Source organism: Asparagus officinalis, chromosome 10 (assembly GCF_001876935.1).
Source record: "Asparagus officinalis chromosome 10, Aspof.V1, whole genome shotgun sequence".
Taxonomy (NCBI): domain Eukaryota; kingdom Viridiplantae; phylum Streptophyta; class Magnoliopsida; order Asparagales; family Asparagaceae; genus Asparagus; species Asparagus officinalis.
In genome coordinates this window covers 19505915-19518466 of record NC_033803.1, presented here as the reverse complement: position 1 = coordinate 19518466, position 12552 = coordinate 19505915, and the positions used below count along the sequence as shown (strand labels likewise).

Below are 12552 nucleotides of genomic sequence, written 5' to 3'. Positions count from 1 at the left end.
AATTTATTAAGCCTGCTAATCAATAAATCTTTTCGTGTTGTAATAAAAAAAAAATGTCTATTTTATAAAATTTTAATAGTAAGTTAAAAAATTTTTCATAATATATATTATAATATATAGTATATATATATATATATATATATATATATATATATATATTTAATAAAATCTAGCGATATTATGGATCATATCATACTATAATAATATAAAGAATATAAAAATCTATTATATATAAATAAAATCCCAATGCCAACCTCACCACCTGTTGGTTGTAGGGGTTAGCCCCAACCTTACTTTTTCACCGTGCTTAGGGTTTTGGCCTTTGATTACATGACAAGGTCCACCTAACACCCTCTCGGGGTTCCCAAAACGGTAATCCCGCCTCTCATTCCTACTCCGATCTCCTCGGTCCAGGCCTGGGTGACCATCCCCCTGGGATCTCGCCGAGGTCCCAGACTCCCTCGGGTCGTCGTCCGGAATCACTCCGGCCTCCGGCCCGTTTGCCGCCGTCTCTTCATGCCGCCGCTTAGAGGTGTAAGAGCATCTCCAAGGGATCCCTCAGATATCTCTTAATTTAGGGGGAACTTTAAGGGAAGGGTTGGTTCTCCTCCAATGGTTCCCCTTTAAAAGTCCCATACCCCTTAATTAATTATGTTTAGTTTTTTAATTTTATAGATTAGAATTTAATTAAATATATAGTTTATTTATAAATGAATAAATAATTAAATATTAATAACTAAAATTAATTAATTAATTAATTTAAAATAAGAAACTACCTTATATAATCATTAAATTAATTAATCATATTAAAATTTAACAAATAATTAATTTAGATAATAATTAATTTATATAATTTTGTTAAAAGTTAAATATTATTTTAAATTTAAATTCATATTATTTTAATATTAATTTAATTTAACAATAATATCTCAACAGATATATCTCAATGGTCGTATTATAACAGTCATATTTTAACGGTTATATTTTAATGGTCATATTACAATGGTCGTTTTTTAATTAAATGTGGTCACTCTCTCTATAAATAGCACTGCCAGTATCTTTCATTTCACTAATATCAAATTTATTCAAAATTTTAACCCAATCTTTAATATTATTTATGGCTAGTAATTTGTTACGTGCCTTGCTACAAGAGGAAGAGGATGACGACGATGATGATTATGCCACCTTATTAGCAATCGCATCTTTGGAAGAACAACACTCTAGCGAAGGTCAAAGTTCTTTTCGTCGTGGTTCCATTCCAGGGCACGTTGTAATTCAACGCAATAGAGCTAAAGGTCACGAGAGGCTTTTTCATGATTATTTTAGTGAATCTCCTGTGTATCCACAAAACTATTTCGAAGGAGGTTTAGTATGCATCGTCCACTATTTTTGCGTATTTTATCCGTAGTGGAAACACATGATTCCTACTTTGTCCAAAAACGAGATGCTGCTGGGAAAATTAGTTTATCCTCACTACAAAAAGTATCTGCTGCTATGAGGATGCTTGCTTATAGAGTATCAGCAGTTTCTGTGGATGATTATGTGCGGATTGGAAAAAGCACCGCTATAGAGAGTCTTAGCAGGTTTACCAAAGCAATTGTTGCAATTTTCTATGATGAGTATCTAAGACCACCAACTGACGAGGAAACTGCAAGATTGCTTGCAATTAGCAAACAACAAGGATTTCCTGGGATGTTAGGAAGCATTGAATGCATGCATTGAAGATGGAAGAATTGTCCGGCTGGGTATCATGGTATGTATACTGGTCACATCCACACTCTTATAATAATTTTAGAAGCTGTTGCTTCATATGATCTTTGGATTTGGCATGTTTTTTTGGTTTACCTGGAGCTCTTAATGACATTAATGTGTTAGAACGGTCTTCCGTTTTCTCACAACTTGCTAAAGGGCATGGTCTGACTGTTAATTATATAGTCAATGGTCATGAATACACGATGGGATACTACCTTGCTGATGGTATATATCCTTCATGGGCAACATTTGTTAAAACAATTTCTTTACCACAAGGAAATAAAAGAAAACATTTTGCTACACTTCATGAGTCGGCAAGAAAGGATGTAGAGCGAGCATTTGGGGTACTCCAATCACGCTTTGCAATTGTGCGTGGACCAGCTCGCTCTTGGGATGAGAAAATATTAAAGAATATTATGCAAGCATGCATAATAATGCATAACATGATCGTTGAGGATGAAAGAAATGATAGAGAGATCGACTTCATGTACGATGCTGCTGAGGAAGCTCTAACCATATCAATGTCTCATGAACGTACAATAGATTTGTGTGAATTTATTCAGAATCATCATCGTATTAGAGACATGCAAACTCATTCTCAATTGCAATTGGATCTTGTCGAGCATTTATGGGAACGAAATGGTGGGCTTTAGTAAGGGATTTATATGCTGATGTAATATTAATGTCATTTAATTTAGTGTTGCAAGTAAGAAACAGTTAGTTGATGTAGTATTGATGTTATTGAATTTCTAGAGGAATATGTGATCATATATGATTTTTGAGAAAAGTTTCCATTTGCATAAATAGAACTTCATTATATCTTCAAATACGATACATCATCTTCAAGTACGATACAACAAGAGTAAATTGAAATACATAAAAACACACTAAATACGATACATCATCTTCAAGTATGATACACCATCTTCAAGTACGATACAATAAGAGTAAACTAAAATACATAAAAACACACTATATACGATACATCATCTTCAAGTATGATACACCTTCCTTCTAATATGAACCACCACCACCAAATTGTCTTTCAAGAATTTCCATCTTCAGCTTATTGTAATACTCTACTTGTAATGGAGGCATGCCATCAGTGTTAATTGCCATAATCCTCTCATCTTGTTTCATAGCTTTCAATCATATTTTTTTCCTTTTTGATATTTTAAGCTTCTTGAGCGACCTGTAGTCTGGCTTGCTCTATCTTTATGCGCTCTTGCTCCTGAACATAAATTTGATCAAATAATTCTGCTCTCTTTGTTTCTTTTTCTTTCCGATCCTGCTTCATTTCATCAATAAACAACATCACTGGTGTAAGAAGCCATATGCTTGTCTTTACCGTGTTTCAACCTTTCTACCTATGGGCCTTGACGAACCCTCAGTAGGACATTCTTCTTCCCTGTAATTTATTGAATTTTGAGTTGCAGGAGAAGATATAGTAGGACTTGAATTTTTTGACTTCTTAGCTTTTTCATTGAAAATTGGCCAAGCCACTTTGTATGGAACCTTAAATCATTCCAACCATGTAAAAATTAAAAACTTGCTCCTTGCATGCTTTGAAACATCTGCATCGCTTCCATAATCTAATTGTAGGTGTAAATTTTAATCTCTTGAAATAGGGATTTCGTTTGTATTGATAAGAATAGCTTATTACAAACTAATGAATCAAGATTACAACAGAAGCGGAGGGAATGCCCTCCTTGTTTAACGTGGGAACTTTGGTAGAGATAGAATGTCTCGCTCGGTTCTCGCACCGAGTATGCTTCCCTTGGACGATTCGACCGAGGTTACTGGTGAGCTTCAGTACGCAGTAGGAGCTCATGCTAGTCGAGTTCGAGTTTTCGAGTTCGATGGCGGTTAGGGCCCGAAGCTAGGAGAGGATGCTATAGTGCAAAGGTCATGTAAAGAGCTTGTCGTCAACTCCGTCGAGAGTTGAGAGCTGTGGTTCAGCTAACTGATTGATTTAATCAATTAACTATGAACCAACCGAACCCCTTTTCTGTAGCCAGGAGAGGTTCTTAAATAGAGGAGAGATGGAGTGGCCACTCCTTGAATCATGGGATATGACCATGTACTGTTAGGAGATACCATGCCCCTCACTTGTACATGAGCGGCCGTTTGAGGAGCTCGGAGCACTGTACTTTCCCCCTTCACGTTGCGGGAAATGGGAAGGCCCACTCCTGTACATGATATTGCGGCTGCCTAATACTCGAGTGAGTTTGGCAAGTTTGTCGATTGCTTGGTGGTTTGTTTGGTCGTTCAGGTGAACCTTGGCTGCTTGATCAAACTTGACTTGTGCAGGCGAGTTAAGTACATCGGCAGTGTCCAACAACTGCAAGGATTTGGCTAGCCACTAGTACTGTGAGTGGCCACTTGATGGGCTTGGAGTACTGTGCTCCTTCCCTTCATGTCGCGGGAGGTGGGAAGCCATCCCTGTATGTGGTATAGCGGCTGCCAAGTACTTTGGCGAGTTTGGCGAGCTTACCATTTGTAGGCGAATTCAGCTCTTGACTCGTGCAGGTGAGTCAAGTCAGCAGGCGAGTTTCAGTCGCTTGGATGATCTTGACTCGTACGGACGAGTCGAGCATAAAGGCGAGTCTGTGGTCACCCAATGTAGGCGAATTTGGTGATCGCGTGGCCTTAGCTCGTGCGAGCGAGCCAAGCCCATGGGTGAGCCTAATTTCTAAGCTGTGTGGGTGGCTTGAATACGCAGGCGAATTTCATGTTTTATCTGCAAAGGTAATTTTTACCGTCTACAAGACCCCCTTCAAAGTTTTCAGACCTAAACCAACTTGCATGTGGTCTGGAACACTTCGAATAAAGAGGTTCCTGATGAATTAGGGTGAATTTGGCTCCCTCGGCTAGGTCGAGGCTTATGGGCGAGCCCAAGCGGTGTAAGTGCCCACGGGCAGGATTGGTGTCGTTAGAGTTAGGTCCCTCCTGACGAAAGACAGGCGCATGAGGGCAGGCCGTGCATCCATGGGGGAAATTCCCACGTTCGTTAATTAAAACAATGCCTCGTCTTCGTGCGCTTGCTTCAAGACATGGATTTGATGATGCTTTTACTCCTAGCCGTCAATTCGATGGGGATCGTGTCTTAGAACTGCTAGATCCTGGCCATCCGTGCAGAATTCTAAACGTCCCACCCTGATCACGGCCGTTCGATTTAAATCGCATAATCGAAACCGTCTGCTTCAAAGAGATCCTACGTATATAGCGTGGACCCCTTTCTTTTACAGGAGGATCAATGCACTCGTAATTTCTCTCGCTCAAGTTTTCTTAGAGAAAGCCTAGACCACTTAGATCCAAAATGGCTTCGGGATCGGGGACATACGCTTCAAAGGGGAAGAGGCAGGCTATCGAGCCTGAGCCCATCATCATTTCGAACGAGGAGGAGGAGGAACGCGCCTATGCTACCCCTCAGCAGCCTCCTCAGTCTCCTCTTCCCAGCGAAGGGGTTGTCCCCTTGATCCCACCTATTGCCGCGGTTCGAGCCGGTCAGGAAGCGGTCTCTCTGAGTTCCAAAACTGCACAAGGCGTTCTCAGGCAACTGTAGAATGCCATGAGGCAAGCAGTTTCCATCACTCACCTTGGCTGGGGAACCTACACAGATTTCAAGCCCTTCTTGATGGACCACGTCGCCGCTCTCAGGCGTATGGGTGAGGCTCGAGAGGCCTCGTGCTGTCTGGTCAGTATTCTCAGCTTTGAGTCACGTCTGACACGCTTGGAAGCCCTGCTGCAGGCTGAGGTTCGAAGGGAGGTAGGGAATCAGGCCCTGGCAGATCAGACAAGGAGGATAGTCGCTGCTAAAGTTGCCCTTGCCTCCTTTATTGAGCTAGTGTAGGTTCGATCGAGAGGGTCGATATTTTAGGGCTCGTCTCTTGTTTTCAGCATGAATGTATCTTCATAACTTTCGAATGTATTGTTAAGTTAGCTATGAATGGAACCATGTTTTCTTTATGCGTATATTTCCCCTTGCGTGATTGATCCTTTTAGGATTTTTGGTAAATCCCCAGCTTTCAACGGGTTTGATGCGTATTTACCAATCACCATTTGAATCGGGATAGTCATACTATTCCCGTCAGTATGATGAGTTGTCGAGAGCTTTCTCTTAGGATTTTTAGTAAACCCTCAGTTATCAACGGGTTTGACTTGCCTTTACCGATTACCGTTTGAATCGGGCTAGCCGTACTATTTCCCTCAGTACGATGAGTTGACGAAGAGATTTCTCTTAGGCTTAATGCTAAGATTTCTCTCCTAACCCGAGCCGTTCGAGGCTTGGGTATGGGTTAACCGTCAAGTCGTGGTTTGGTTGGGTCGTGTGGGTGAGTCAGCCTTATCCAGGGCGATTTGAAAGCTCGACACTTCAGATGAGTCCGATCAATCGGGCGAGCGGAGAATTTTCACGTGGGATTCGCGCACGCAGGTGGATTAGACCGAATAGGTGATTAGCGTATCTCAAGCAAAATTCGTTCCTTCAGGCGAAACGAGTCTAGGGTTCGCGGGCGAACTTCGTTCTTGCGGGCAAAATTTGAGATGGTGGTGACGAGTTACATGTCCGCAGGCAAAATTTGTTCCCACGGGCGAGATTCAAAACCTGTGCGCCACGTGTCTAACGAGCGAGGCTTCGTACTTTCCATCTAAGGCCGTGTGGGCTTGTCAGACCACATTAAATGTGATTCGACAAGGCAACGTCGCTTCCGTGCGCCTCGCACGAGGCTGAATCATGGCCGTCGTCTTGACCCCGACCGTTAGATTCGGTTGCGAATGCTCTCTTGGTTCGGATCCCGAATTCGACTCGCTCGACCCATTCTTCATTTTGACGGTTTCTCTATAACCGTTGAAGATCAAACTGCTTAGAGCGATTCGGACCATCGATTTCGATCGTGGCCACGCCGTTCAACGCAGACGTCTCGCCTTTAAATAGACTTTGTCTCCTTCTTTTGGAGACTACTGTGATTAAGAATTTATGCCCGCTCAAACCTTTCAAAGAGAAAAGCTTAGGTCTTTTTTTTTGACTCTCCGACATGGCGCCAAAGTCTAAGAAGTGTGCTTCGAAGAGAAAGGGCCCAGGCGGTCCTTCTAGCGATGCTGCCGCTGGTGCGGTTGCCGGCGTCTCTGGAGCGCATTCGGGTAAGTCCAACGACTCCATATTGATGATTGATGATGAATTGAGAAGGTGAGCACTGTTTGTTCGTCTTCTTTTGTGGATTTTACTATTTTTTGGCAATTTCCCTGATTTGGGTGAATCCCCCCCTTTCAGGCGGATTCGGCCTTTGCTAGGCGAATCCAGTCCCTGTCAGACAGTCTTATCTTTTATCAGGAGGATTCGATTATCCTCAGGCGGATCTAGCCTAACCGGTGGGTTTGTCCTTTGTCGGGCCGGTTTTGCCCTTATCAGGCAAACTCGGTATTGGCCAGGCAGACTTAGTCTCGCCAGGCTGGACCTGTTTGCTGAGATTCACCTGCTTGGAGGACTTAGAAGTTTTCTGATTCCAAATGTGAATTTAGTTCTAACCCTTTGGCTTTGTTTTGCAGCCACATTTTCTGATGAGGCCCTCCCAAAGGGTGTTGCCATTGGCCTTGCCGGTGGCTTGGGTTATACGGTGCCCTCCTGATTCCCTCTCCCTAATCCAGTGCCTGTGTTTGCTGCTGATAAGCCAGAGGAGTTGGTCAAGAGAGTTACTGATGGGCATCATCTTACGTTGCGTGAGTTGATTACTGATGCAGCACTGACAGACATGGCCAGGGCGGAGCTGAAAAAGCCCCAGTTTATGTTTGGTGATGCCACGACTAACCCCTCAGCTCTATTGCTGAGAGAGAGTAAATGGCTTCGTGTCGTGGATGGAGTCCATTACTATCTTCCCAGTATGCCGAGGGGGTTTTCGATCGTTGAGTTGCGGTCGCTTGTGGTCCCGAGACCGATGAACTGGGATCTCACCCCTACCCAATATGAGATAGTTTGTGGGGTCTTCACAAGGTCGTCTGCTGGGTACGGGGTGGACAACTCTTGTAAACGCGTGGTCACCTTGCGTCCCGGCGTGTTGAACAATGAATGGCCAATGGGTGAAATAACTACAGTGGCGGAGACTTTCCCTCATCGCTTCTTCTGGGCCGGGGACAATTCCCTCCGAAGGACTTCAGGGCTCCGGGCTGGATTCATTCTGTGCCTGGCAGTAGCACTTGGTGGTCTAAGATTACCGAGTACGTCTTGACGGAGAACTCTGACCTTGCGGGCTCAAAGCTGTTCATGGCTATCCGAGCCACCCAGCACGGCCTGAAGATCAACGCCCCTCAGTTCCACAGAATCTTGGAACTTTACTGTCCGGACAGTGGTACGTTCTTCACTCCTAATGGCGAGCTTGGCATAACCCTCCACGAGATGTATGATATGTCGGGGCTACCTTTGGGGAGCTTCCCCTACGAGGAGTACGTACCGGGTCAGGATGAGATCGACTATCTTTCGGGTCGGTTTCCCCTGATGGTTGAGACATTATGGGAGTTGTTCGGCCACTACCACATATGTCTTGACACCTTGGGCACAGTGGACCATAAGGGCAAGAAGAAGAGGGCTCCCGGGATTAGTCACAAGAACTAGGCTGACTACCTGTTCCCAAGAAATAATATCAAAGGGATGCCTACTCTACCACTGGGTGAGTGTGACCAGGTCGAGGTGGAGAGACGGATGGCCAAAGGGGAATCCGCCGTAACCCTTGAGCATGATGAGGGTGGGTTCCCATTCGGGATGACATTCTAATCGTTCCACCACCAGGCCAAGTCTCTTATATCCGCAAAGGCTCTGCTCACAGGATATCTCATGCTGTGGTTGAAGCGGTGTGTGGTTCCCACCCACTCCTTCGAGGTGCTCCCGGTAGAGGTGGTTTATCCTACGGTACGCTTGGCTTATGGGAGGCCTTACGCGTTGGTGTCGGCAACGGTAGCCTGTATCCAAAAGGGGCTTCGTACACTGACAAACTAGTTTTTCCATTGGCAAAATACGCACTTCGTGGTCCCGTATCAGTCTGGTGACGCTCTGCCACTGGAAGTGCTCTACCCTGCGGTTCAACTTGCCTACAGAAAGGAACTTTCACTTCTTCCGGTGATGGTGGCTAACATTCATCGAGGGCTTCGACAGATTTCCGGTGCTTTCACACGGAAGGGGAGTGAATCACCGACTCAGATTCCGACTACTAAGGTGGAGCTTCCGTATGTTTATTTGATGGCTTGGTTCGTCCTTCATCGTTCTGACATGATGCTTCGTACACTAACAAACCAGTTTTGCCATGTGACGTATGTTGACGAGGGAGAAGGTAAAGTCACTAGGACTTCTAATCCGAGAGTGGGGCTGCCATACACTTACTTGATGGCGTGGTTTATATACCACTGTGAGTATTTGAAGAGTGCCCCAACGGATCTATAGGGGGAGGGATCTGTCACGTTCGTCCAATGTCTGGAAAGATGCTCTTGGAAATGTAAAGTCGTCCCTGACATGAGGAAAATGTTGTCTTATTTCAGTCATTACAACTTTTGACGATTTTTTTCTTACTTCACTGGGGGTGGCTATGGCGAGTCGCTTCGGGACGTATCGACGGCGGGCCATAACACCGTTCTTTCCTGTGGCGCCTTTCGATGGTTAGTTAACATCTGGCTGGGATATCACGTCTTGCAAACAGGCTCTGTGTATTACCTCAATCCCTATTTCCCTTGTAGGTTTGCCCGTCAGTTTGGGTATGACCAGCTCTATGTTGGAAATGTCAACCCTCATTTTTATTACGAAGGAGGGTTGGTTGATGGTGCGCGAGGGTGGTTCTGGACCCATGCTAGTTGCACTAATGTGCACTTCGAACTGCCGGCTAAGGATCGCGACATTCGCCATTCGCTCCACTATTATTGGTGGTATTGAGGCGCCAACGCGAACCTTGAGGGCTTTTGACTTCAAAGTTCTTGCCTGGTAGAACACGAGCATCGCTCGAGGATAGCTCCACGCCCCTTAAGGCAAGGGGGTCGCCAAACTATGGAGGAATGGTTTGAAGAGGTCCCCGATGAAGAGGCCGTGGATCTTCACGCTGGATTAGGAGACCTCGAGGAATTCACGGCTCGCGCTCCGTCTCCTTATCCTTAATTGGATCCCATCGACGTGCCGAGAGGATCTGATGAGTCGGCCTGGGCGGGTGAACGCGTGGAACAGGCCCGGGGAGCAATTGCTGGGCGGCTGGGGATGCCGCTTCTGGCTCCTAGCAGCTCTCTTCTTTCCAAGCGACAACGTGAGGCCGCGGCCGACAGTTCCAGGATGGAGGTGGCCAAGAAGGCCCATCACGAGAAGGTGGATGGGGCTACCGGAGTGGCGAAAGGCCAGGATGACACAACTCCTGTGCTAATTCTCGGGGTGACTACCCCTACGACCGGTGGCGTTACGCCCGCTTCGCTTATCGCCTCGGGGACGGTTCCGACAGCTTCAGAGGTTGTTCCCTCCTCGTCTGCTATGGAACAGTAGGCGGTGGTTTCAATGACCCCCACTATTGTACCAAGAGGTAACCCTTAGTATCGTACCCTCAGGTGTAGGGTCGAATTAGCATTATCTGACGTTTGCATTGACTTAATGTAGGTACGGTTGAGGAGGTGATCCCCATTCCTTCCGACGAAGACGGAGGGACAGGAGATGAGGCATAGGTCGGCGACTCAGGTAAGAGCATGATCGCGTCATTGATTATCTCTGCTGAACCACCATGGTCTTTAGAAGTTATTGCTTAACTTCCTTACCTATATTTATAGCTGCTTTCGCGCAAATCGGATGCTTGACTTGAAAAGAGTATTCCCTCTCTTGGGAGGGTAGCGAAACAGACAGCGAAGACAACGACTCGATCCATGAGACGATGTCGAGCGATGAGGGACCGTCTGACTCTGAAGGGGAAACTCACGCTCCTGAAGAAGCATTGGTCGAGATAGGGTCATCAGCCCAGGGGGCTTCTGCCCATGAGGAAGCATCTATCTGTATGGTGGTTCATCCCTCGCTCTCTATCTCGACGACCGTTGAGATTGCGCTCAGATCTGTGGTCGAGGCCCCGATGGTGTAGATTTGTGCCTCAGCCTCAGCCTCAGTGATGTCTGTTACCACTCCCGCTATTGATCAGGGTTATGGGTCCTTCTGCCGCCAAGCTGTACTTCGAATGTCTAGAGGAGGCAGAACAGATTATCAGACAACTGCTTGCCCTTCGTGTTACAAGCTCCGAGATCCTCCATCTTGTGTCCGGCGAGGTCCAGATAGCATTAGAGGAGCGCAATAGTATACTGGAGGAGACAACGTCGTTGGAGGCAAGGCTGACGAAAAAGCTGGAGCGCGCTACGACTGAGAACTAGCGAGTGAGCATGGCACACCAAAAGGCTGATTCCCATATCTCCCACCTGCCTTCGGAGATAGCACAGACCAAACAAATTATCGCTAATGCGCAGGCCTTATTGGCTACCCAGGAGAAGGCTCGTGAATAGGTGATGGGGGAGTTAGAGGAACTCGGGTCTCGATAGCAGCTGGCCATTGACGCTATTAAGGAGAAGGGTCGAGCCCTCAAGGAGGCGAGGCACACCGTCCAAGACTTGCTTTCGCACTCTGAGGAGGATATTCGTCAAGAGATCCTAAAGAGGCTCGAGCTCAGGCGCACCGAAGAGATTCGCGAGTTGGAGTCACGACTGAGAGATTTGTAATTTGCTTTTGATTATATCATTGTATTCAAATCTCTCTTAATGAATGGAATCGTGTTTTTATCCCAGTCATTGTTCTTTTTATTCTGTGTGTGCGCATTTTGTCGCTAGTCGCAACGGGCGCTGTCAAGTCAACTGTTGGTTGATTTGCACCGGGTGACTCCTGGCTATGGGCAAGTCCCTACTGCAGGTGAACTTTAGCCTTAGGTGGAACTACGAATAGTTCAAGCTCTGTTTGAGTCCCAATTGGGTTCAATCTTCAGGCGAACTCGAAAGTGGTTCGAACCCCAACCGTGATTAAGCCTTAGTTAGGCAGATTGCAATAGTGTGCGAGTCTGAACCTTCGGGCGAGCTTAATACATGTGAGTTTGCCTGATGAGTTTAATTCGTAGGCGGGCTTTGCTTTTGGTGGGCCACGTGCCTACTAATTAAGACGACGTGGGCACGTCTTTTCCCATTAAAGGTGGCATAGTGGGGGTTCCCCGTTCTTCGCGCCTGACCTGAACCGTTGGCTAGAGATCGTGTTGGAAACTGACACATCTCGATTGTTCGTGTGACTGTTCGATTCGAACAGTCCAATCGAACGGCGGGGGGTCACCCATGCCATGTGTATTTAATACCCCTCCCTCTGTATTGGGGGGTGCTATGGTTTTAGTTGTCTTTTCCAAAGAAAAACACATGCTTCCTCTTGTTGTGCTTGTGATGGCGCCGAAGGTGAAGAAGACTGCTTCAAAGAAGGGCAATGGTGTTTCCTCCTCTTCCACCGCCGAAGCCGTCGCTGCTGAAGGTACCTTTGCGTCTAGGTCCTTGTTTAGTTTGATTATGGGTCTGCGAGCAAGGTGATACTCCCTGCTCTTAACCCCCCCTTTTTTTCTTATTTTGCCGTCGTGCAGTTCGGGCAGGAGTGCCCATCACCGGAGAGCAGGGGACTGAGCCAATACTCGTTTCCGACGACAAACCTGAGGGAACTACGGCCTCTTCCGCTTCGCAACCCGTTCCCCTGCCTGGAGCGGAGCCTTGTCTTGAGGTTCCTCCCATTGCAGCACTTGCTTAGGGTCAAGAGCCCGTTCCCTCAGGTTCTCTGTCCCTACAGGC

At 46.2% G+C, this 12552-nt stretch overlaps 2 protein-coding genes across 2 annotated transcripts; both read left to right on the top strand.

Annotated features, from left to right (window-relative positions):
- Positions 1118–1722, top strand: LOC109826523. The gene is made up of 2 exons (XM_020393554.1): positions 1118–1295; positions 1409–1722. Exons 1-2 carry the CDS (start codon positions 1118–1120, stop codon positions 1720–1722), a joined length of 492 nt encoding a protein of 163 aa, XP_020249143.1.
- On the top strand, positions 1956–2405 carry LOC109826522. Its single transcript, XM_020393553.1, has one exon. It carries the CDS (start codon positions 1956–1958, stop codon positions 2403–2405), a length of 450 nt encoding a protein of 149 aa, XP_020249142.1.

Excerpts from the sequence above, each read along its gene's own strand:
- LOC109826522 (XM_020393553.1), top strand. The coding sequence starts at position 1,956 with ATGGGATACTACCTTGCTGATGGTATATATCCTTCATGGGCAACATTT.
- LOC109826523 (XM_020393554.1), top strand. The coding sequence starts at position 1,118 with ATGGCTAGTAATTTGTTACGTGCCTTGCTACAAGAGGAAGAGGATGAC. Across the intron at positions 1,296-1,408 it reads TCAACGCAATAGAGCTAAAG|TGGAAACACATGATTCCTAC; the intron begins GTCACGAGAGGC and ends TTTTATCCGTAG.